We start from the raw sequence: 11,938 nt of genomic DNA, 5'->3' as shown, positions 1-11,938 counted from the left end.
CTCCCTCTCCCTTTCTTCCCCCTTCTTCCTCTTTCCCTTCCCCTCCTCCCCTCTCGCTCTTTTTTTTTTTCTTAAAATACTTAATCTGTGCCAGGTGTATAATGAATGTTTTAGGCATAAACAGGGAGATTAAGTCTAATGACTTAATCTGGTATATATGTATAATATAAAGTGAGGTTTTATACCTGTTTGATCATAGAGTTGTGTATAATGAATGTTTTAGGCATAAACAGGAAGATTAAGTCTAATGAAGGACCTTAACCAAACTTTTTCTTTTGTACACTGGAGATCAAACTCAGGACCTTGCGCTTGCCAGGCAGGTGCTTATGCTGCTGAGTTATCTCCCCGGCGTCAAGCTTTTGTTTTTGAGACAGGGTCTCACTATGTGCAGTCTAGGCTGACTTTTTTTTTTTTTTTTTTTGGGCGGAACCAGGGATTGAACTCAGGCCCTTGTACTTGCCAGGCAAACGCTTATTCCACGGAGCCATCTCCCTGGCCCATCTAGGCTGACTTTGAATTCACTGTGTAACATAGGCTGGCCTTGAATTTACAGCAGTCCTCCTACCTCAGCCTCTGGAGTGTGGAGATTATAGGCATGTCCTGTCAAGGCTGGGCCAGTTCTTTGCAAGATGTGGTTCTTCCAGAAAATGGTTTTATATCCATTTTTTTTTTTTTTTTTTTGCGGAACCAGGGATTGAACTCAATGCACTTGAATGCAATTGAACTCAATGTGGCAACTCTTGCGCTTGCCACAGAAGCGCTTATTCCACTGAACCATCTCTCCGGCTCCATTTTTAAATAGATAGGAAGGGTTACTCTTAGTTCGTATGTCTAGATACATTTCTTTTGGATACCTAGAGATAGTATAGTTGCAACTCTTTTGTGATGAACTAGATAGAAAGCCTTTGCCTATTAAACAATCTTTTTCTCCCCCACCCCTGTCATTTAACTATTAACTTAATTTTTGAGAATTATTAATGTATATTGTGTGAATAAATGGGTTTCACTGATCATATGTCCATTTATCTTGCTTTGATTCTTGTCTATTATCCCTTATGCTCTCGTTTCTCTTCCCAAGTGCTGAGATTACAGGTGTGTACCACCATGCCCAGTCTCAACATCACAGCACACACTTGGGGTGGGACGGGCATGGCAGGCCCATGAATTAAACCCCTGGCCCTTGTGCCTGCTTGCAGGCGCTTTAATCTACTGAGCTATTTGGCTGGCCATTAGATTATATTTTTTTAAGATTCCACTTAGGGAAAACGTGATACTTGTCTTTTTTAAAATGTATTTAGTACAGGGGTACAGGGTCTTACTACACAGATCAGACTCGTAGTGATCCTCCTGTTTTCAGCTTCCCAAGTGCTGGGATCACAGGTGCGCACCACAATGCCCAGGATGAATCACCCTCTCAGCACGGCTGGCATACCATGCAGGAGATCAAACCTTGGCTGGCCGCTATGCTCTTCCTAACCAGGCGCTTTAGTCTACTGAGCTATATACTAAGTGATCTGAAATACAACTGCCCTGTGCAAGCTCTAAGCTTATACCCAGGCTTTTAACACCCCACAAACAGCACAAATATTCTGCCTTGAAAAGAAGACAAAACTATTTTTTTTTTTTTTTTCCCAAATACTGGGGATTGAACTCAAGACCTTGCTCTTGCCAGGCAAGCGCTTATTCTACTGAGCTATCTCCCTGTGCCTTTTTTCTTTTCTTTTCTTTTCTTTTCTTTTTTTTGGCGGAACTGGGGATTGAACTCAGCCTTGATACTTGTCTTTCTGTATCTGGCTAATTTTGTTTTGTCTTCTTTTCAAGGCAGAATATTTGTGCTGTTTGTGGGGTGTCAAAAGCCTGGGTATAAGCTTAGAGCTTGCACAGGGCAGTTGTATTTCAGATCACTTAGTATATTATGTTTGAAGTAACAATTTGGTTACAGACTATGTGTTGGATAAATCCAAAGAGTTTTGTTCTTTTTTTTTTGAATATTTTTTTTTTTAAATTATTTATTTATTACATTTATTTATTGTGTGTGTGTGTGGCCAGCTCAGCCCACCAGGGGGCGGGGCTGGCTGGCATGTGGTGCTGGGGGATCGAACCGCGGTCCCTGTGCTTTGCCAAGCTTGTTTCAAGTAGGTGCTTTAGACCACTGAGCCATCTCTCCAGCCCAATAATTTTTTTTTTTTAACATTTATTTATTGTGTGTGTGTGTGGGGGGGGCAGCTCAGCCCACCAGGGGGCGCGGCTGGCTGGCATGTGGTGCTGGGGAATCGAACTGCGGTCCCTGTGCTTTGCCAAGCTTGTTCCAAGTGGTTGCTTTAGACCACTGAGCCATCTCTCCAGCCCAAATCTTTCACCTGATTTTTTTTTTTTTTTTTTTTTTTTTTTTTTGCAGAACCGGGGATTGAACTCAGATCCTTGTGTTTGCCAGTCAAGCACTTATCCTACTGAGCCATCTCCCCGGTCCCAAGAGTTTTGTTCTTAGTGTTTTTTATTTTTATTGTTGGAGTTCTGGGGATTAACTGCAGGGTCATCACATTGAGGTGCCCTTCCCTTTTTTTCTTTGAAACAAGAGTGTTGCTAGTAGCTAAGTTGCACAGGTTTGGCTCAAACTTGTGATCTTCCTGTCTTAGCCTCACAGAGTTCTGTGATTATATTCATTGTGTACAACCAACACCTGCCCATATTGAACTTGAGTATTTCCTTGGAGTTGTCCAGTGTAGTATTTTGGATATTCTTTGCACATCCTAGGGAACATTGAGGTCAGTTGACACTATTAGAGCCTAGCCTATGGTAGATAGTGTTTAGGGTACTTTCACTAGTGTTGTTATTGTTAATTAACTAATAAAAATGTCTTGATGGATATTGCATATCACCTTAAGAAGTAATTGGGCCTTGATTTTTTTGGGGGGGTTGATATTTTGTGCAGGGTCTCATTACACAAGCTGGGCTCATAGTGATCTTCCTATTCTCATCCTCCCCAGCACTGGGATTACAGGTGTGCACTACCATTTCCAGACTCCATGGCTGGCGCAGTATGTGGTGCTAGGGCCGGTCTGCCGAGATACCTTGCTGACCCTGATTTTGTTAAAATTTTTTTATACACTTTCCCTCATGTGGTGATCCATGGATTAAAGATACCTTTTTCTTTGGGATTGATTTTTTTTTTTTTTTAAATGTGTGTGTGTGTGTGTGTGTGTGTGTGTGTCCAGCTCAGCCCACCAGGGGGCGGGGCTGGCGGCTGACATGTGGTGCTGGGGGATTGAACTGTGGTCCCTGTGCTTTGCTAAGCTTGTTCTAAGTAGGTGCTTTAGACCACTGAGCCATCTCACCAGCCCCAGAATCTGTTTTTGGTCTTTTTTTTGAGGAACCGGGGATTGAACTCAGGTTCTTGTGCTTGCCAGGAAAGCGCCTATTCCACTAAGCCATCTCCCCCGCCCGGGATTGACTTTATTTTAGGTTTTTTTTTTTGTTTTTTTTTTCCCCCCAAATACTGGGGATTGAACTCAGGACCCTGCTCTTGCCAGGCAAGCGCTTATTCTACTGAGCTATCTCCCTGTACCTTTTTTCTTTTTTTTTTTTTTGGCGGAACTGGGGATTGAACTCAGGCCCTTGCACTTGCCAAGGAAGCACTTATTCCACTAAGCCATCCCCCCCCCTTTTTTTCTTGAACAGCTTAGTTTTGCTGAGTACAATGACACTCACCTGTAATTCCAAGGCATTTGGGAGGTTGAGGCAGGAGGATGGCCGTGAGGCCAGCTTAGCTACATAGTGAGTTTCAGCCCAGCAAAAAAACAAAACAAAAACACAGACATAAAACGCCTCAATTCTTTTTTTTTTTTTTTTTGTGGACCCGGGGATTGAACTCAGATCCTTGCGTTTGCCAGTCAAGCATTTATCCTACTGAGCCATCTCCCCGGCCCCAAACGCCTCAATTCTACTTTCCTATTATAGATAAACCAATCATGTTAAATATAAATTGAGAATGGGGCCGGGGAGATGGCTCAGTAGAATAAGTGTTTCCCTGGCAAGCACAAGGGCCTGAGTTCAATCCCCGGTTTCGCCAAAAAGAAAATAAATAAAATAAATTGAGGATGCCTGTCATATAAAAGGCTATGCTTTGAATAATTAAGACTAATTTAGTTGTACTCATTTTGAAATTGTTTGGCTGACCTGTTTTCATCTTGAATATTTAATGCTTTGCTTTTTCTTAAGAGTAGTGGGCAGAGGAAAGTTCTGTTTCAAAAGGTTTTGATTCTTATTGACACTCTCTTTCTTTTTTTTACCTAAAGTGTCAACCCAAGAAAAAGTCTACGCCCCTGAAGTATGAAGTTGGAGATCTCATTTGGGCAAAATTCAAGAGACGCCCATGGTGGCCCTGCAGGATATGCTCTGATCCATTGATTAACACGCATTCAAAAATGAAAGGTAGTATTTGTAGTTGATTATACACATTAACATGTAGTATGGAATTATAAACTTGTAGTTGCCTTTTAATATAGCCTTGTTTTTGTTACCCTGGTCAGTAATCTTTTCCTTTGAATGGATAAGATTTTATCCTAAAAATTTTTTATCCCATGATTTAACATTTTCTGCCAGGCCTGGTGGCTTCCCTATAGTCCCAGCACTGGGCAGTTGAGGCAGGAAGACAACAACAAAGTTCAAGGACAGCCTGGGATACATAGCCAGGTCTTGTCTCAAACAAACAAAAGGGGGGATTTTTCAGATTCCAGCTGCAAATGCCAGGAAGGTGTTATCTTACTTTTTTTTTTTTTTTTTTTGGTATTTAGGACAGGGTGTACAGGGTCTCACTGTGTAGCTCAGACTCATAGTGATCTTCCTGTTTACAGCCTCCCAAGTGCTGGGATTACAAGCACATGCCATCACACCCAGCTTCAGTTACCATCTCAGTGTGCCTTGGTGGTGGGGCTAGCAGGGGGCAGGCCCCGGGGATCGAAATTCTGGCCCCTGCATCTGCCTAAGCAGGTGCTTTAATCCCCTGAGCTATTTGGCTGGCCGTCTAGCTTACTTATTTTGGACACTGAGTCTCACTGTGTAGTCTAAACTGACCTTGAACTCACTGTGTAACCAGGCTGGCCTTCATTTTGAGGTGATCCTCATGCCCTGTTCTGAGTGCTGGAGAGATGTGCCCCTCCCACCCCTTATTTTGACTAGAATCACTTTTCATTACTTTTTTTGTTTGTTTCTACTAGTTTTCAGATTTATATCATTTTTGATAAGTCCAAGCAAGAGAAGAGGGGAAGAGAGAGAATGGCAAGGGGATGACAAAAATAAATAAATATTTGATTAGTTAAAATACTACAAAATGGTCATGTATATCTCAACGGTCCAACTTTAGAATTAGTTTTGAAAATGTTGTTAGGGTCTTGCCAGTGAAACCTATCGAGTGGAATGCCAATACTATAATTCAAAGTTGGAAATTGTTTGTAACTGATAATATGCTACAAGATGTTGTGAAATATGCTAACAATACAAGTAAAAACATTCTATATGCACTAGTAATAATAGTCAAAAATGTATTCATTATGATTCCTCACTATCTGGAGAAAAGTAGGACTTTTATTATTCTAATGGTTGGAATCTAAAGGATTTATGGAAAAGTGACAGATGTTGAGATTTATAGAACAATAATGACACTCAAGATTAGTTTCCTTTGAAACTGCCTACCTTTTGATGACAGAAAGACCTGCCAAGAGAGAAGAAAGAAAAGGGAAAAAAAAGAAAAGACAGAAAATCAGACATTTTGGCTGGTGTTCACTCATTTGTTGAAAGCCTTATTTAAGACTGTTAAGGAGTTAACAGTTGGCAGTTACTGTCTAAATACATTGTGGTTGTAGCTTCTGACAATATAAATCAAATAAACCTTCTAAATATGGTATAAAAATATGTATCATGGTAAATGTGAAGGCATTTTATACCTTGAATTTAAAAATCTATCCTAGAACTCGACCACTAGGTCTTTATTTATGTAGTAATAAACTGTATAATGTTTTTTTTTTTTTTTTCTTTTTGTGGAACCGGGGATTGAACTCAGATCCTTGCGTTTGCCAGTCAAGCGCTTATCCTACTGAGCCATCTCCCCGGCCCCTATAGTGTTGTGAATAGGCTTGTTGCACCTGTTTCAAAAGTCACCCAAATGTTACATTCAACAACTGGTTCACTAGTTATCCTTTGATACTACATTTGCTAAAAGAACACCAGTTAACCAATACAGGAACAATTCACAGGAACAAAGCAGGAGATTTTCCCCCAAAAGTTGCATGTTCACAATAGAGAAATGTATAGTGCAATCTTTGGATTTTAGAAAGTTGTAACATTAGAAAAACAAGGAATGATATAAATTGACCTCTATAGCGAAGAAAAACAAAGTTTTGATACTGTTACATTACACCATGATAAGATTGATAGTGAATCCTCAACATAGATGAAGTAAAAAATAGTTAGATTTTATAGCAAAGAGAAGTAGGTGATGAGTTTTATGGCAACTATGATGTCACTTGAAACAGAGTTGGCCGATAGTTTTGTCTTACTTGATCTTAAACATGTCAGGCATAAATAGTTTCATAGTTTGCAAAGAAAATAAGCACATAATATCATGGAGAAAATTTTCTTAAAGGATTTGGACTAGAATTATGAAATGATTAGTTATGACAGAGGCAGAACAATATATGTATCTGCCCAAAGAACTTCGGAGCAGACTGGTGAAGACCCTCCTAAGAACACATTAAGCAAGATGTCAAGTATGGGACACGTTTTCTTGTGTGAAGACTGCCTTAGCTGTGATAATTCAAAGAAAGATTATTTCTTTGGTAGTTTTTTTTTTTTTTTTTTTTGCGGATCCAGGGATTGAACTCAGGCATGCTTATTCTACTGAGCCATCTCCCCAGCCTCTTGTGGTAGAATTTTGTGTTTTTTTGTTTTTTTTTTGGTGGAACTGAGGCCCCTGCGATTGCCAGGCAAGTGCTTATTCCGCTGAGCCATCTCCCTGGCACGAGTTTTGTGTTTTCATTGTAGTTCACATAGGAATTTATTTTTGTTAGTTTTTAGATTATATAAGTAGGTAAACAGTTGATGTTGAAAATCTTGATGTTCTAAACACATAGTATATTTTGTAAAATAATGTTATTGATCTTTTCCTGTTAAGTATACTATGTATAGTAAGGCCAATAAAACAAAATAATTCATCAGTAGAAATACTCCTAAAAAATGAAAAAAAGGAAAGAAAAAAGAAATAGTGTTATATATCCTGAAATTTTAGTAGAGGTGTTTTATTGGCAATTTTACTAGTAAAGTTGCTATGTGTGTGTCTGTTTTGAGAAGGGTCTTACTGTGCAGTTTGGTTTGGCCTTAAACTCACTATACAACCCAGTGTGACCTTGAATGTACAATCCTGCTGTCTCACCTCAGATTGCTGGGATTTCAGGTGTCTGCCATTATGTCTGGTCTTGTGTGTATCCATATGCATGGTTCTGGGGATTTTACCTAGGGCATTGGGTGGTTTAATCTGGAATTTAAAGGATGCATTAGAGTTAACTATGGCACATGAGGAGGAGATGGCTTCTGTAACAGAATCTAGTATGTGATTTGACCCTAAGAAATCTGCAGTGCAGACTTAGAGGGTGGCACAGTGTGAAGGTAGGAAGTAGATGTGGCCCAAATTATACTTGCCTGTAAGAACTGTCTTTTCCCTATTCCCTTTTCCTTGTCCTACATTCATTTCCCCTCTCTTTTCTCTCCAGTACTAGGAATTGAGCCCAGGGCCTTTGAACTAAGCTACATTCCAAGCCTCCACCCCCTTTCTTGTTTTGTTATTTTGAGACAGAGTTTAGCTATGCAACTCAGGCTGACCTTGAACTCAGAGATCTTCCTGCCTCAGCTTCCTGAATGCTGGGATTAAGATGTGTGTCACCATACCCCACTTACCTTTATTTTTTACAAGTTCACTCTGATGATGGTGTGGAAGATGGTTTTCAGAAGGTACACGTAAGAGGGAGATAATTGCCAGGTGAGGTGGGCATGCCTGTAACCGAAGCACTAGGGAGGCTGAGGCAGGAGGATTACAATCAGTGAAAGGGCCAGCCTGGGCTACATAGCTAGACCTTGTCTGAAAAAACAAAACACACCCCCCCAAAAAAATTAAAAATTGTGTAATTTTTGAAGAGATGAAAGTTGTGAGTAGCAAAGAACTATTTTGGATATAAAATCTGACTCAATAATGTATTGGATATTAGGGAATAAAGGAAAACAAAGTCCCTAAGGCTTTTCTAGGTCTCAATTTTTCTATATTTCATAAAGGCATCTAAATGTTTATCACTGATTTGTGTTTATATTTAATTTACTTATTTTGATACTGGAAATTGAGCTCAGGCCTTTGAACTTACCAGGCAGCTCTTGTGCTGCTGATTTATATCCCTGGCCCTGTTATTTATTGAGAGAACACTGGATCATCAAGTGCTACCAGCTTGTTCTTATTAGTGAGAGCCATAGCCAAACTTTGATGAGGTTACTCTGGGACAAAATATATAATAAGAAAAGAAGATGGCACCCAACATTTTAATTTGACCTGTAGTAGATGGAGAAGATTAAACATGGAAAAGACATAAAAGAAACTTAAAGAGATAGAAGTAGAAATCCAGACAAAACCCAGAGAATAAACCAAACCTAGTTTATATTAATATTATTTAGAAGTCAGATAAAATGCCCAGGAATTATAAGAAGATAACAATCAGTATCCTTTTTGCTGGTTTGATTATGGCAGATGTTAGAGTGGACTGCTTTGAGGAGGTGGAAGCAGAGGGAATTGCAACAATTAGAGAAGTATGGGGCTTAGAGTTTTAAAGACAATGCCAGGTATGTGGTGTCCACCTATAATCCTAACACTGAGGGAGACTGAGGCAGTATCATCAGGAGTTAAAGGCTAGCCTGGGCTACATAGTGAGATCCTATCTCCCTCCCACAAAAAATGGTGGAATTAATGTGGTTGATAAGTACTAACTGTTCTGAAAGTAGGCTAAAGACAGAAGGATCTGTGATGAGATCATTACATAGGAAATGTATGGAGGCATGGAAGGAATGTATGGAAGGAAGGAAGTGGAAGGCATTCATACCAAAGTGAGGATTTGGCCTTAATGGGAAGAAGAGCACCTTATTGGTACAAATTTTAAGAATGGGAAAGGTTGTTGATGATTATAAGTCTGGTGTGGTGAGTCATTTGCCTTAGCCTCCCAAGAGCTAGGATTACAGGCATGAGCCACCACACCCAGCTTTTGGCCTATTTATTTTAAATCAAGAATGTGGTCACACCAGAGAGCAAGTGCTATGCATAGTTGATAAGAAGATAAGATGTTTTGTGGGGCTATAAAACATTAACCCTTCTACACACATACTAGGATTGAACCCAGGGCTTTCATAAGTTACATCCCTGGCTCTTTTTAAATTTTCTGAGACTGTCTTGATAAATTGCCGAGGCTCGGCTCAAATTTGTAATTCTCCTGCCTCAGCCTTCCTGAGTACAGGCATTCTAGGTGTGCACTATCACTCATGGCTGTAGTTTTCCTTGTTTTTAAGATAGTGTTCCCTATGTAGTTTCAGGTTGTAGTCCAGGCTGAACTCAAACTAGGGGTGATCCTGCCTTAGCTTCACAATGTTAGGATCACAAGTGTATGCCACTACGCCCAGCTTACATCTTTTATAGTACATACCCATGTGGAACCACCAGTTTTGTGTTTTTTTTTTTGTTTTTGTTTTTTTGAGACAGGGTCTTCCTGTGTATTCCAGGCTGACCTCAAACTCACAGTGATCTCCTATCTCAGCCTCCCAATTGCTGGGATTACAGGCATGTACCACTGTACACAGCAGAACCACCACTTTTGCCATCACCACTGCCTGGTGTCAATAAGAAATGTTGAATGATTAATGTAAAAGTAATCCTGCTCCCTACCACATTGAAATTATGACCACTAGTTTATTTGACTCATTCATAGCTATGTAATTTCTCAAACTTCCAAGAAAGTACAGTAGTTAAATGAACACCCATATACACTAAGATTTAGCTGTTAATTACTTGGTATCAATCATTAATTGATAACAGTATAAAAATAAATTTTACAGTGTACTTGTTTTTAGGGAAGGGTCTACAAGGTGTTCAGGGTTTCACTACTAGAGGGGACTCACAGTGATCCGCCTGTTTACAGCCTCCCAAAAGCTGGGATTACAGGCAGGTGCCACCACACCCAGTCTCAATGGCTGTCTCAGTGGGCCCTGGGGGCGGGGCCAGCACAGCAGGCCCTGGGGAACCCCCAGCCCCTGTGCCAAGCAGGTGCTTTAATCCCCTGAGCTATTTGCCTGCCCCTAGTATACTATTAATATTTTTTTTTAAATTTTTTTTTATTACATTTATTTATTTATTGTGTGTGTGTGTGTGTGTGTGTGTGTGTGTGTGTGGCCACCTCAGCCCACCAGGGGGCGGGGCTGGCTGGCATGTGGTGTGGGGGATTGAACCATGGTCCCTGTGGTTTGCTAAGCTTGTTCTAAGTAGGTGCTTTAGACCACTGAGCCATCTCACCAGCCCACTATTAATATTATTGATTATTCATGTTTGTGATCACTTGTGTTAAGATTGTCACATCTTTTTTTCCCTCTTCCTGCCTAAGACTGTTATATTTTAGAGAATAAAAATGACATCTTACTTAAAGCAATATTTCAAATGGTGATAAGAAGGTTGGATGTGGTAGTACATACTTGTAATCCCAGCACTCTGGAGATAGAAGCAGGAGGATCATGAATTTGAAGCTGAGTTATATTGTAAGAATGTTTCATGGGTTTTTGTTGTTTTTAATTTTTTTTTTTTTTATTACAAAAACATGTTAGAAAACACCTTTCCCCTCCTCCTTCCCTTTGTTGGGCTGAAAGAGGCCTTGCTCCTGCTAGGCAAACACGTTAGCACTGAGTTTTAGCCCCTGTCACTGTCTCCTTTATTTTATTTTATTGGCAGAACCGGGGATTGAACTCAGGCCCTTGTGCTTGCCAGGCAAGTGCTTATTCTAGTAAGCCATCTCCCCGGCCCCTCCATTATTTTATCAGATATGCCACATTTAATTTAAAATGTCAAGTGACTAATCTAGGAATCTTATTAGGAAAACAATCTTCTGTTGCTGTATTCCTTCTCTAAAAGCACTCTTTTAGCTAGATCTTCATTTTTGTTCTTTTTCTTTTAAAAGATGGGCTTCATTATTGTCAGGCTGTTTTCAGACTTGCTTTCTAGCTCTGCATGTCTTTGAATTTGAATTTGTAGTTCTGCTAACTCAGGCCCCCAAATAATGGGAGTACAGTATGTGCTATTACGTCTTGCTTTTTAGCTGGATCTTTCCCCTCTTCCCACTCTTCTCTTATCTTGAGACAGGGTCTTACTACTTGTGCAGACTGGCTTTGCCCAGGCTGGCCTCAAACTCAAGGTGATCTTCCTGCCTTAGCCCCTAGAGTGCTAGGATTACAGACTGTACTCCATCACTCCCAGCTTTAGTTGGATCTCTTGATGTTTGCTTTAGTAGGTCAGAGTTCCATTCCTTTGGATTATCATTATTTCTCACCTTAGAATTTGTGGGTTATTCATTTTTAATTCCTATTTTGAGTTGCATGTCACACCTCAGCTCCATTTATTTTGCTTATGATGATAATTTTGGTCAAGAATCCAATGTATGCAGTGCATTAGCAGTACATGAAAGTATATAGCTGAGGCTTGTAGTGTTTTGTGCTTACTTTGCCTTTACAAACACCTTTTTTTCTTTGAGTTATCTGTGTGAGGGTATAGACGATTGGGCAGGAGGGCTCTTTTAGTATACTATGTATACATTGATTGTCTTTTTACACAAGTGTTTATTTGTCATGAGAATCCTAAGTATTCCTTAGCCCACAT

The 11,938-nt window shown here is 40.0% G+C and overlaps 1 protein-coding gene across 10 annotated transcripts in view; it reads left to right on the top strand.

The window, feature by feature from the left end:
- Nsd1 (nuclear receptor binding SET domain protein 1) overlaps window positions 1-11,938 on the top strand; it is a 161,452-nt gene that overhangs the window by 42,396 nt on the left and 107,118 nt on the right. For all 10 annotated transcript variants that reach the window (XM_004632281.3, XM_023716463.1, XM_023716456.1 and 7 more), the window contains one exon: window positions 4,296-4,431. In XM_004632281.3, coding sequence (XP_004632338.1) covers window positions 4,296-4,431 — 136 coding nt within the window. The remainder of the gene's footprint in view (window positions 1-4,295; window positions 4,432-11,938) is intronic.

This window comes from Octodon degus, unplaced genomic scaffold, assembly GCF_000260255.1.
Source record: "Octodon degus isolate 3935 unplaced genomic scaffold, OctDeg1.0 scaffold00048, whole genome shotgun sequence".
Lineage (NCBI taxonomy): Eukaryota > Metazoa > Chordata > Mammalia > Rodentia > Octodontidae > Octodon > Octodon degus.
Note: the sequence above shows the minus strand (reverse complement) of the source record. Positions and strands in the feature narration are given on the sequence as shown.